General features: G+C 43.0%; 1 protein-coding gene across 1 annotated transcript in view; it reads left to right on the forward strand.

Moving 5' to 3' along the window:
- The window catches only part of CCR3 (C-C motif chemokine receptor 3), a 13,143-nt gene extending 4,517 nt beyond the window's left edge, over positions 1 to 8,626 (forward strand). Inside the window, exon 2 of the mRNA XM_029241565.1 lies at positions 7,010 to 8,626. Within this exon, the coding sequence (XP_029097398.1) occupies positions 7,021 to 8,097 (1,077 nt within the window). The 5' untranslated portion in view covers positions 7,010 to 7,020 and the 3' untranslated portion in view covers positions 8,098 to 8,626. The remainder of the gene's footprint in view (positions 1 to 7,009) is intronic.
- The last annotated feature ends 5,589 nt before the right edge of the window (positions 8,627 to 14,215 follow it).

A 14,215-nucleotide genomic window follows, 5' to 3' on the forward strand; every position in this document is an offset into this window, starting at 1 on the left:
CACACACACACACACACACACACACACACACACACACACACACACACCCCTGATTAGTGATGTTACTAAACTGGGATATCATTCAGCATGTGGCCTTCTATCAGACATGTCTGGTTTTAACCAAACTCCCGCTACTGTCAAGGATCAGCACTCTTCATCATAGGCATGACAGTTTTCCACTTTAGCAAAGTTTTAGAATAAAACGGATTTCAAATTAATAGTATCTTTCTTGTACTTTGGGGACTTTGAAAGGTTGGGGGGTAGGATGTCCAATTATAATCAGGAACCAGACAAACGTACTAACACCACTATTACTTAACATCACTGTGGAAGTTCCAGCCAAAGCAATAAGGTGAGAGAAACAAATAAGAAATACCAGAAAGGAGGATATAATCTTATCACTGTGTCACAGATAATATGATTATCTATCTAGGAGTCCTAAAGGAATTTATTTTTAAAAATCAGTAAGGTAATCAGCTTAAAACATGTAAAATAATTTTTTTTATACCACTAACGATTGGTTAGAAAATTTGCTAGGGAAAAATATATCATTCACAGTAACCTCAGAAATATAAAGGCAGATAAAAATTTAAAAAGAAATGTGCAAGACCAATAACTTAAAGCCCTATGGTAAGCAGACATGGCATGTTCCCAGGTATAAACGTTTGATATGTAAACTTATCAATTCTTCCTAAACTTATTTACAAATGTAACAAAATTCCACTCAAAATTATGTTTTTGTAAGTAACTGACCAAGTGATCCAAAAGTTTATCTAATAGGACAAATGGCTCTAACAGATAAGACATACTGCAAAATGAATAATGAAAGGCAGTTGTATAATCGGATAATCTATATAAATGATCTAATAAATCTACAGTAATTAAAAGAGTGTTTCTGGCACAGAAATCAATGGAATGTAAAGTACACAAGCAGAATCAGGAACTTGAGGGAACATATGGCAAAGGTGATGTTTCCAGCCCAAGGAGGAGAGAGAGGGTAGTTAACTCAACATATGGTGTCTTTAAATTGGTCAACCATTCAGAGAGAAATAAAATAGAAATGCACTTCACGCCATATATCAAACCAAACTAAAACATACCAGTGATCTGCGTGTATAAAAATGGAACCATAAAGATACTAGAATATATATAAACATCTATGTAATCTTGCGGTGTGGAGGCCCTTACTAAATGGAACCCTAAGGCTATAGCAGTGTGGTCTTTGGAGACACAGAGTCCCAGCCCTGCCGTGCATCAACGGAATAGTGACTGAACCTTGCCAAGCCTCTGTTTGCTCATCTATAAAATGGGTATATAAAAACCTACCTTGCAAAGCTGTGAAGACAAACAAGCCTGTATAAAGTGCTGGCCTAAGGAAGGCACAGTTATTACTCACTATTGTCTCACATTGGTTATGTGTAAAGAACGTAAACTTCCTGAACTCAGAGGCCATTTTCTTCTCAGTATTTTTTCCTTCCCAGGTGGTTGCTGACAATAAGGGGAAAAAAACTACATCATACAAAGAAAGCTTCTGACGATATCATGCATTATTTGATCCATGCTGAGAAATACATATTTCTTTCAGTCAGAGGCACTGCGCTGGCTGGGGCTCAGGACCAAGGAGCTGGAGGCCCAGTGCACTGGCTTGATTTGGGGTGTCTTTAGAGTTTAATAAGATTCTTTGAGTGGATTCTCATTAGGAGGGGCTCTGGCTTGCATTTGGGGAGGGTCCAGAGAAATGGTCTCCACGTCTTCAAAGACAGGAAGGTTTGAATTACTGTAAACCCTGGGGGGTGGCCTTCTGATGTGCACTCTGGATGTTTAAGCACAGTGTCAAGCTATACAGGCTGAAAGGCTGGCCCAGCAAGAAAAGAGCAGGGGCCCTGTGAATATCCTCCAAGTTCAGAATTTGCCCAAAGCGCTAAGAATCATGGAGTGGGAAGAAGAGAAAATGTGAGCATGAGAGTATCACACACTGAATAATTTGGAGGCATCCCGGGAGCTGGTGTCCTCACGGCCCACCTGTCCACACAAAGGTGCCCGCTGTGGTCATCCGAAAGGCCTTCTCACTCTTCCCGTGGAGGCCCGCTGAGCCCCAGCCAAAGCAGGTCTCAAGACCCTAAAAGACGCCTCCCCTACCCCAGTCTGGGGGTTGTATGTCAGCTCCACCCAAGATCAAAGGGGAGAACCCGGCTACTAAGATCTCCAAATTTCAAAACAAAATTCAAATGCTTTACCTAGTGTGACCTCTTCTTCAAGTTTCTTAGATCTCAGTTTGTGGTTTCAAGTTCTGAGGAGGAAACCCTTCATCTTTTAATTTGCCTGGGTTTTCAACACAATTACCTTTAGAAAATGTGTCTGCCAAATCTTCCAGCAGTCCCTGCCTAAAAACACTAGCTTTCAACGACAGTTTAATTGATAAGGGAACATAGAAAAATTTTAAATTTTACAGCTTTGAAAATGATAATCCACCTACCCCCACAGCCATTTTGATTCTTTGCCTGTTGCCTTTTACATGTACATATAATTTCATGCTGTTGCAATCTTCGTTTACACACTTTACATTCTCTTCATTTTTATAAACATTTGTCTGTGATTCTATCTGGTGTCCAAAACTAGTTTTAATGACTACATAATAATCTATTGTGTAAATGGACTACAATTTATTCAAAATATCCTTCATGTGTCAAACATTTAGATCGTTCCCATTTCTTGTTTTTCTACTACAAAAACAATGCCACAGAGAACACCTTTGTGCACATTATGTATTGGACCTTTTCCCCTTATGGTAAATTCCCAGGATTAGAACTACTGGATCAAAGCCATGTGTATCTTGATGGTTCCTGTTATATATAAAATTTATTAAAACAAGTTACATTGCATCATCAATGAATAAGCGCTCCAGCAATGAATATGGTTCACTGCAAACTCACTAGCATTGAGTATCATCATTACATTTTTTCTGATAATTAAAATGGCATTTCAAACAAATATATTTTCTAAAGAAGGGTCTCCAATTCTAAATATATCTTTTCAATTCAGTTTTGCAACACTCATTAAAATTTTACACTGGTGAATGTGAAATTATGAGGTATCCATTACCTCATACCATTTACCACAGTATAAACGAAGGTTGCATATATATTTAGTTGGACCTGGCCAGAAAAGAATGGCAGGGAGAGGGCTCCTCTCCTTCTGAGTCCAGGAATTGTGAGAAAAGAGACTATGGAAGGAAGCAGTCACATCTGTGTATCCCTACCTCTCCCATCCAGGCCTTGACCAGAGTTGGGGGGTGTGGAGGGCGGTTTGATAAATTGGAGGTAACCCCAAAGGATGCCTCTCTGCAAGGCACCTCCTTACCCACATGGGGTGGTTAGCGCAGTTAAGCTGGTGGTCAGGCAGAAAAAAGATCTGGTTTGCAGTCTTGCATGTCCCTTGGTTTGTACATGGCATGGAGATGGAGTCAAGGAGGAGCATGTCTGCCTGGGCACCTGCCAGTTCAGAAGAAAGAGCATAGCCTGGGCCAGAAACCTGATGGAGATGTGGTTCTCCATTCCAGCCAGAGCCGAGGGAACACTCCATCACCTGGGAGAGGTCACTGTGCCTGGGGAGGACTGAGAATGAATCAATCCTGAAGCCATTAGCTACAAACCATTGCAGCAGATGCCAGCACAAGGTTCAGGGTTGGGACTAGGTTGACCCGCCTCAGCAGACACAAGCCACGTAAATCAAGAACCAACAGGAGACTAGGGTACCCCCTTCTCCCTCCACCCACGCATCGAGTCATGCTGGCCCTTCCCCCATATCTCCACTGCCATCTTAGAAAGAACCAATGAGAGAAGACAAGGGACCGAAATTATAAGCTGGCAACAGAGGATGAGTAAAACCTGTCATCATTCAAATCAATGGATGGATCAGACTAAATTTAAACCACTTAGGACTAAAATTTGTGAATACTTTTTGCTGCTACCCAGCAGGTGGGAAGCTAGTAACAGAGATCCAAATAGTTTTGGAGACTAAAGAAACTTCATTTACAGTGCACGGTTGAGTTGTACTGTGAGCAATTTTAGTGAACCAGCTAAAGGAGTATGATGTCAATTTTTGTAAAACTTCGTATCCGCGTATGCATATCTACATAGAGAAATGTTATTGGTGGTAAACTCATCATGGTGAGATTTGGGGTGGTTTTTACTGTGTGTGTGTGTGTGTGTGTGTGTGTGTGCGTGTGTGTGTGTGCGCGCGCGCACACGCGTGTACGCCTTTCTTTATTGTTGATGTTGTTTACTATTACTGTATCATTTTTCCAAACTGCAAGGACTGTGATTAGGACTGCAGACAGGTAAAAACCCTGTTTTTGTGTCTCTGACCCCATGTAACTAGTAATCAACGACTTGGCTTCTGACTCTACAGAACCTGCTTGCTTCCCTGTGCTTTGCAGTCTAGGCACCCACCCCCCACCAAGATTCTATAATCTTATACTGATCATATTGGATTTATGGAAGTGACACATGAATTAAAGACGATCCTCACGTTGAACAAAACTTCAGTGAAATTTTTTTAAAAGTCTGACGTGTTTTTAGATCAGTCTGGGAGAAAAGGAAAGAATATACAAATAATTAATGGTGAGTAGAGGCTCTGTTCCTTTCTTGCTTTAGACATTAAGATTTAGAGAGACACTCATGATTGAAAATGCATAACAGACAAAGTGACAGGTATTTTTTCTCAGCTGCTGTGGTTTTTGCCATTAGGAATAAGAATGCTGATAAGATCATACAAATCAGTTATTCCTCAATTCCACTTTTCACCTCAAAAGCCTGAAGGTGTCACTTATCCATAGATGATGTACCAGGACAGAGCTATGAAAATAGATCAAGTTCTATCCAACAGCCCCTACTTTTTCCTGATTTCATATGAAATGGCTTCTCATTGCCTTTCTTTCACTTCTGCTTCCTACCAATTTTACAGGTTTTTTCTAATTTAAAAGGTGATCTCATGTAGACTGTCTGATTTGATGCTCACCACAACCTTGGGTGCTACCATGATCCTTATTTTAGAGATGAGTAAACGAGGCTCAGAGGTAAAGGCCTGTCCAAGTCCTATCGCTGGCGAGCAGAACAGCCAGGAACAGCTCCTGTGTCTCCCCTCTCTACTCTCACACGGACTACACAGAACCCCGACAGGTGCTGACCTCTGGGGTCCCAGTATTCTCTTAAGAAGCAAAGGCAATCCTTGCCATTGGCTCCAATTATTGCAGTTCAAAGACTTGCCTTGAGAAATGCCTGCTGACATACATTCATGACCTCACATGTGTGCCTTCATAGAAAGGAGAAAGTCAGTAGGACTCCTTCTGAGGAGGCAGTGCAGGGATTAACTGCCCTTCATGGACTCCTCCCTTGTCTGTTTTTCCTTCTTCTCCAGCCAAGTCTGTAATCTTAAGAAAAGCAGGCACTGGCCCTAGGGATCCTGCTCTAAAAAATATCCAATCTAATATGAAGTTCCATTGGCCTATGCTCAGCTCCTTTATGAAGGAGAAGCTCTAAAGGGTTTGCTCTTGGCACATGACTGGCTTAGTCAGCACTGTCACGAACAGGAAAAGGGAATGCTGCTTATAATTATTACAATAGTTAGTAACTATTATAATAGCTAAGTCTTCAAAAGTTAAAGATCATCCCAGCTTACCCTTCCCCCTCCCCATGTCCTCAAGTCCACTCTCTACGTCTGCATCTTTATTCCTATCCTGTCCCTAGGTTCTTCAGACCTTTTTTTTTTTTAAGATTCCATATATATGTGTTAGCTTTGTTTTTCTCTTTCTGATTTAATTTACTCTGTATGACAGACTCTTGGTCCATCCACCTCACTATAAATAACTCAATTTCGTTTCTTTTTATGGCTGAGTAATATTCCATTGTATATATGTGCCCCATCTTCTTTATCCACTCATCTGTCAACGGACACTTAGGTTGCTTCCATGTCCTGGCTATTGTAAATAGTGCTGCAATGAACACTGTGGTACATGACTCTTTTTGAATTATGGTTTTCTCAGGGTATATGCCCAATAGTGGGATTGCTGGGTCATAGGGAGTGGCAATGACATATATACACTACCAAATGTAAAACAGATAGCTAGTGCGAAGCAGCCGCATAGCACAGGGAGATCAGCTCGGTGCTTTGTGTCCACCTAGAGGGGTGGGATAAGGAGGGTGGGAGGGAGACACAAGAGGGAGGGGATATGGGGATATATGTATACGTAGAGCTGATTCACTTTGTTATACAGTAGAAACTAACACAACAATGTACAGCAATTATACTCCAATAAAGATGTAAGAAAAAAAAAAGTTAAAAATCACTGCACTTGAATCCAGGGATGAGAGAACCGGACATAGACACTGAAGATCTAGCTTTAACTTTTGCAATTACTTACTAGAGGATTTTAGGCTAATTATTAAATTTCTTTAAGGTTCAATCTCCCCATTAGCTATGATGAACAGCACATTGTTATGGGGCCATGGAGAGGGGGGTAGTTATTTCTAATGATAATAATCACTATTATCATTATTACCACTATTATTATTATTAGCATTTGGTTTTTAAATAGGTAAGATGATTTTGAAAGTCATATATAACACATAAAATGCAAAATACCTTAAAAGATACAGTAATAATAAAATTAGTATAACATTATTATCATTACCCAACCTGTCTCTTCGAGTTTTGTATTTCTTCCTTCAAATGCTTTCTGAGAGCAACACGCCCACTCTTCACCACCACTCACAACTCTTCTGTTTCCTTATCCATCCCGGATCATGCTGACTTTGAAAACGGTAGATCTTTCACTCCAGACATCTCCCCCCACAGCATCTCTGATATACCTTTGGAAATACATGCTGAGGAATGTATAGGCTGTTTATCCCATGTGGTTTTATTGAGTAAATGTATAAACCAAGTGGTGTGGGTCACAAGGGGTGATCATGGCTAATTGTGGGGTTGCTTTTTCCTTCTTCTATCACAGGGACAAGGGAAATGGCGACCTCAGTCGATGGGACTGAGACTGTGGGTGAAGCTTCTGGGACCACACCCTATGACTATGAGGGGGCACTGCCATGTGAAAAAAGCAACATCAAGGAGCTGGGGGCTCAGTTCCTGCCCCCACTGTATTCCCTGGTGTTCACGGTTGGTCTGCTGGGCAATGTAGTGGTGGTGGTGATCCTCACAAAATACAACAGGCTCCGGATTATGACCAACATCTACCTGCTCAATCTGGCCATTTCCGACTTGCTCTTCTTATTCACTCTGCCGTTCTGGATTCACTATGTTGGGTGGAATGAGTGGGTTTTTGGCCACCATATGTGTAAGTTGCTCTCCGGGCTCTATTACATGGGCTTGTATAGTGAGATCTTCTTCATCATACTCCTGACCATAGACCGGTATCTGGCCATCGTTCACGCCGTGTTTGCCCTTCGAGCCCGGACGACCACTTTTGGTATCATCACCAGCATCTTCACCTGGGGCCTGGCAGGGTTAGCAGCCCTCCCTGAATTTATCTTCCATGAGTCCCAAGAGGAGTTTGAACAGACTTTCTGCAGTCCTCTTTACCCAAAGAATGGAGAGAATGCCTGGAAGTGTTTCCATGCTCTGAGGTTGAATATCTTGGGTCTCGCTCTGCCTCTGCTCGTTATGGCCATCTGCTACTCAGGAATCATTAAAACACTGCTGAGATGCCCCAGTAAAAAAAAATACAAGGCCATCCGGCTCATTTTTGTCATCATGGTGGTCTTCTTTATTTTCTGGACACCCTACAATCTGGTTGTCCTCCTCTCAACCTTTCAAGTGCACCTGGAGACTGAGTGTGAGCAGAGCAGACAGCTGGACCTGGCCATGCTGGTGACGGAGGTGATCGCCTACACCCACTGCTGTGTCAACCCCGTGATCTACGCCTTCGTCGGTGAGAGGTTCCAGAAGCACCTCCGCCACTTTTTCCACAGGCATGTGGCCATCTACCTGGGCAAATTCATCCCATTTCTTCCTAGGGAAAAACTGGAAAGAGCCAGCTCTGTCTCCCCGTCAACAGGGGAGCTGGAACTCTCTGCTGTATTTTAGGTCAGATGCAGAACATTGCCTAAAGAAGATGCATGGGGCAGATGAAGCAAACACATCAACCTCTGCACCAGTCCTCTGAACTTCCAGTGCAGCACTGAAGTTCTTAAAGACATTAAAATATATACCCAATGGTAGCAGTCTATCTATGCACCCCAAAGGCATTACCAAAGGTCAGCAGCTGGGCAGTGACTTATTGTCAAACCTGAGAAGTAGAGCTTTGCTTGATTCTTTCAAGAGTTACATATATTTTAATGCACCTGAATGTTACACAGTTACTATGTGCAGCTACACACAGGTAAAGCTTTTCATATCTTAAACCTTAACTTCAGCCAGTTATTGATATAAATGAAACACACTTCACAAAATACAATAAATCGATTACATTATTTCTTAATGTGCCTAGCTCCTTCCTTGCTTGATAAAAAGACTTGTAAAAGATTTATGCATATGTACTCTCAAGCACCATAATGGCATGTCACACCTGTTTTGAATATTCTTAATAATGAACAGATCTCCTATTCACACTGAATGACCACAGTTCCCATGAGCTACTCGATAGAAAAAGAGCAATTTGGTATTTTCAGTGTAGAGAATAAAGGCCCTGCTCATAAAAACTTCTCAAGAGTCCTGAAACGTGCAGACACTGTCCTCTTTTACACCAGTCTCACTGTTCATCCAGTAACTGTGCATTAGGTGATACAGACAGGATGCACAAACACTGCCTTAGGTTAAGTGAAGGATGCAAAACTGTGTAAGACAAACACAATCCTTGCCCCCGTGAAACTTTCCCTGTATTAGAGGATGTTTAAGACAGAAACAATAACTTTAGCGCAAAGAGGGACACACTCGATGCTATGCCTGGGCCAGGAAGAAAAAGACCATTTCCAGCTGGAATCTGAGGGAGGAAGTGGCTTTTGAGTAGGTCTCTGAAGGAGGGGCAGGATTTAGAAAGGGAGAGGGTTGGGGGCAAGGCACCCGAAGCCAATGTACGCCCAATACAAAGGTGAGTGGGGAAGGCACCAACATGTGTGGATGGCAGGGTGAGGTGGGAAGGCTGGGATGGGGGGTGATTTTCAGACAGAGCACCTTGGGCTTTATTGGGAAGGCAAAGGGAACAAAGCAGTCAAAATGGTGTGTCAGGAAGATAAATCTGGTATCACACAGAGGAAGGAGTAGAGCAGGGGTCCCCAACCCCTGGGCCATGGACCGATACCAGTCCACGGCCTGTTAGGAACCAGGCTGCAAGCAGGAGGTGAGCAGCTCCGCATCGCTCACGTTACTGCCTGAACCACCCCTCCCCCTCCCCCCACCACTGGTCCATAGGAAAACTGTCTTCCACGAAACCCGTCCCTTGTGCCAACAAGGTTGGGGACCACTGGAGCAGAGGCCCCAGAACCAGGCAGGGAGGTAAGTTAGGAGACAAATGCAAGTGTGGAGGCAAGGAAAGATTAATGGCCGGTCAAGAGAGGTGCCAAGAGCATGCCAAGAAGAATTTGGCCAAGAGACAGTATGAAGGAAGAGTTAAAGCACCAGGAGCAGTATATGGTTGATTGAAAAAAACAAAGGGCAAAACAGAATGTATGTTTTTTAAAAAAAAAAAAGAGGAGACACTTTTTTCATTGTGCTTAGATGCACTGACCATCCTCTTTAAGGATACAAAAGAAAGAAGTAACAGAGGTCATCTTTAGGGAGGGGCGTGCATAGAGAATAGAAGGAGGGATCTTTCTCTGAATACCCTTCTGCGTCTTTTAGATTTTGAAATATGGAAACACATTTTTCAAAAAATAAACAGCACTTTAGATTATATAAAAAAATAAAAGGCTAGACTACTACTCAGATGTGGTATCCATTCTAGCCATAAAGAGATTAGAAGCCCTCTGCCATGAATTAACTCTGTGACCTGGTTAGATTATCTCTAACCCCCCTTACAGTCCACATAAACTCTGATCTTGCTAAAGTTTTAGGGGCTGGATGCTCAAAGTCTACAAAATATATTGTAAAAAAAAAAGGAGGTTGGGGCCTGATAGACAATTCCACAGCATCACCTCTTACTGGCCATGAGACCAAGTGCATTTTCCATCGTTCACTAAGGTATACTCAAGTTTCACGTGTTCATTCATCCATCTGGTCACTTATCACTCACTCATTCAGTAAACATTTGCTAAGCGCCTGTCATGTTCTCAGCTAAGTCCCTCAGGAAGCTCACTGTAGGACTGAATTGGACACTGTTCTGTCCTACACTGCCCAAGATCAAAATCATGTCTTAAAAAGAAAACTGCCAATACCTAAATTCAACCCAAATGAGAGAGACTTCCAATGTGAAGACCAGAAAACATTCCATTTCCAGAACATTTCACATCCGAATCAAATGCTTGGAGAAGGGATGTACCTGTTCTTGGCCTTCCATGCCATCCAGCCTCGACCGCTAGTGAGTGGCCTTAATTTTTCTTACTTTCACCCCTGCCTGAAAGGTCTTACCTCAATCCAACCCTACATGCGCAGAACAGGATGTGAACTCTGGAACACTAAACCACGCAACATGAATCTCAATCTGGTTAGGAAACTTTGAAGTTACTTTTTCTCTTTTTTGTGGTTCAACCAAAATGTAAATAAAGCAATCATTTAAAAACTATACATCACTGGTTCTCTCTTGCATTGAGAAGTACCGTTTGCCCTTAGGTAATCACAAGTGCAGGATATAGGTGTTAGTTCATACTCCCCTGATCCCTGAAAGCTTTTAGGAGCTCTGTGACCGACACAAAACTGCACATAACCAAATCACAGATTCAGCGTGCTCCCCAGCCCCATGCTGTCCGATGGAACCATCTACAACGACAGAAAAGTTCTACATCTGTGTTGTCCAATATCATCACCACTGATCATATGCAGCTATTAAGCACCTGAAATGTGGCTAGCGAGACTGAGGAACTGAATTTTTCACTCCGATTCAATTGTAATTGAAATGGCTAACATGTGGCTAGTGGCTACTGCATGTGGTTAGTGGTACAGCACTAGCCCCTTCAAACCTGCCTCTTCATATCAACTCTGCCTATGCATCAAGCTTTCTGTAGTCAGCAATCATGTCTTGAACACGGTGCAAGAGGCTGAGGAAAATGCCAGTGATGTAAAGATGAATAAGATTCATTTCTAGAAAACTCACCGTTCAGTGGAAAAGATCCATCTGACTCAAATGACTATAACGAAATGGGACAGGTGCCCAAAGGCCCCTCAGCAGAAAGTTGAATGAAGAAAGTTACCCAGAGAAAGTGATACTCTGCTTAGGTTGGGTTCCCCCAAAAGCAGTTCCTGAGCAATAAGTGGAGAGCAAAGAGTTTATTCGAAAGGAAACTCCAGGAGGGAGTGGGGAAGTACAACAGAAGAGGAAGATGCCAACAAAGGGTACATTACGAAGTACCTTCCACTGAGGGGTGACTGGAGCTCAAAACCACTAGAAAACTCTGGGAAACAGTGTAACTCACACTCCTCAGTTATCCCATTCGAGGGGGAAGACAGCTGGGGTATTAACACTCCACTCCCGTTGGTCACTTAATTCCTCAGGATTTCCAGCCTGCCTGGTTCTCAAGAGGCCTTCCAGCTTTGAGGAAAGCTCCCCAGCAACAAGATGCAGATACTGGACGTTGGACGCCAGCTAGGCACATTCAGTTAAGGCTTGAGGGATAAAGCATTTGCTACATGTTTGAACAACTTTTTCATGAACCAAAGAGTGGAAGTGAGAGCAGTGTCTGCACTAGAGAGAGCCTGCTGCGGTGAAAACTAGGGTGACCTTGACAGTGGCAGGTGACCTTGAACACACCTCAGTGTTGACTTCCCTGCTGCTCTTTTCTGTTGAGCATCATTCTGCTGGTTTAAAAAGTATGATCCTTTTCCAGCTTGAGTTTCTGAGGTCTTCAGAATTCCAAGGGTAAAATTCTAAAGTCTTAACATCTTCTGGACAAAGCAGGTTTATGTCCTCCACAGGCTATGGGCTTTCAATCACTGAGATTTTCTTCCCTTTCTGACCAGATAAATCCCCAGTATAGTTAAGGTCACCATTTCTCTTTCTCTATTCACGGATCTAATCCAAGGGTCAGTGAACTGTGACCCATGGACCAAATGCAGCCCACTGCCTGCCCTGTAAATAGAGTTTCACTGGAGCACAGCCATGCTTGCTTGTTTATGAATTGTCTGGCTGCTTTTGTGTTACAACAGAGTTGAGTAATTGTGACAGAGACCGTACAGCCCACAAATCCTCAAGTATTTACTTTCTTATCTTTACAGAAGTTTCCTGATCCCTAATAATCCTACAGGATGCCCTACTAATGCCCTACTAATCCTAATAATGCCCTACAGGATGTGGGGCTCTGATATGCATAGCCATGATGAGGGAGACCAGATTTGGCGGGGGCAGGGGGAAACTAAAGATGTGAGGTCTGTGGACAAGCTGCTTAAATCCCCAGGTTAGTTCTAGCTTGACCCTGGATGCAGTTCTAAACAACCAAAATAGGGCTAGATTGTGTAGTAGTCAAATGCTGCTCACTAATGCAAAATGCTATCAGTCTGTACCAACATAGCACATTGGAAGTTTCAACTGGGGCAGCCGGACCCGACAGATGCTGTATTCCAAACTAGGGCTATACACAGAATTGACACAGGAATTGTTAAAACACATTTCACAACTCTAGAGACCCCTCACCTATACTGGGGACAAAGAGATTGGACTGTGAAAATTAGGGAGATACTTGAATAGGAGCTGTTTGTCGAGGGCTGCTGGTGCCACCTCTACACCGGGGATGGGAGGAAGGAAGTCACGGTGGGTGCGGTCTCTCACCTCAAGCCTGATAAGGGCGATGCCAATGGGACCACCCAAGAGCTTGATACAACTCACTGAGGTTAAAGAAGACCTGACTCTCACCCAGGAAATCAGGAGAACAGAGACAGGCCAACCAGCTGCTTTGCGGGTGGAGTAGACAAAAACTGCCACTACTCTGGGATGGATCTATGCTTTCAGAGTTGATTTTGGCAAAGAACGTGGGATTCTTTTCCATGGACCAGATGAGAAGGAGCTGAATGGGGGATTTCTAACCTTGCCCAAGAAGACTGCCTTGATGGAGCTTGTCTGTAGGATGAGAAAAATGTGTGCAGTGGACCGCCGAAACAGCAGGGTATCCCTGTTATGTTGAATATGAATATTCCCAGGGATGTCTCCAATTACTCTACAAAAGCAGTCCTTGAGAGAAAGAATCAACTTTTACACCTGCTGGTCCCAGAGGTGGAGCTGGAGGTGAAGTCATCATTTTATGACAGGGCCACTCAAGCAAAAACTTTCCTTCCTTTCCCAGTGCCTACCAGTCAGGGGACTAGAAACCATGCTTAGCAAGTAGGGGAAGGAGCAGAAATGCCAGGGAAGACGAGAGACAAGTAGGACAGCACCCCTCACTCCTCTCTCCTGAACGTGGTTCATCCCTCAGCCAGCTGGGAGGTGGCGGGAAGATTTAAATGTCAAATCAAGTTGAGTTTTGATATTCTTATGGGGATCAACCCTTCTATTTCTGAATTGAAACTCTCTTCTTTTAGTGAGTTCAAATGATCATGGGACCTTTTTGTACCTAAGCGTGATGATGAAAGTCATGGGACTGCCCTACTTTTCACTGTGGCTGGAAGAACTTCAGCCTTTAATTCATTCTGAAGAGATGTGAGACACAAAAGTAGATTCTTTCTGTTCATACCTCATAAGCCCTGTTGGTTCAACGTACTGGTGGCAAGTTCAAAGCCCCCAAATTTCAGCTCTTGAGGTCCACAGATGGCTTACATGAATCTGCAGGACTGTCCTGCAGGACTTAAATGGATGTTAGAGCCCCGGATTCTGTCTGAGAAATAAGGCAGAGGGGAAAAAAAGCAATGATACTTAATATAGAGAGAGATATAAATATACATATGGATATTAATATGGGCTTGAATAGAGACATACTTATTAATGCCTGTAAAATTCTACATACCTAGATTTTGCCTATTTTCAAAGTTAACCTTCCCTGGCTAAGCAAGAGCTAGCCCACTGGCCACTTCCCAATGCCATAAGAAGAGTGGTTGCCTCTTGCAATCTAGACTTTCTGAACTGAGG

The sequence above is a fragment of the Monodon monoceros genome, unplaced genomic scaffold, assembly GCF_005190385.1.
Source record: "Monodon monoceros isolate NGI ecotype Baffin Bay Population unplaced genomic scaffold, NGI_Narwhal_1 Super_Scaffold_3, whole genome shotgun sequence".
NCBI lineage: Eukaryota > Metazoa > Chordata > Mammalia > Artiodactyla > Monodontidae > Monodon > Monodon monoceros.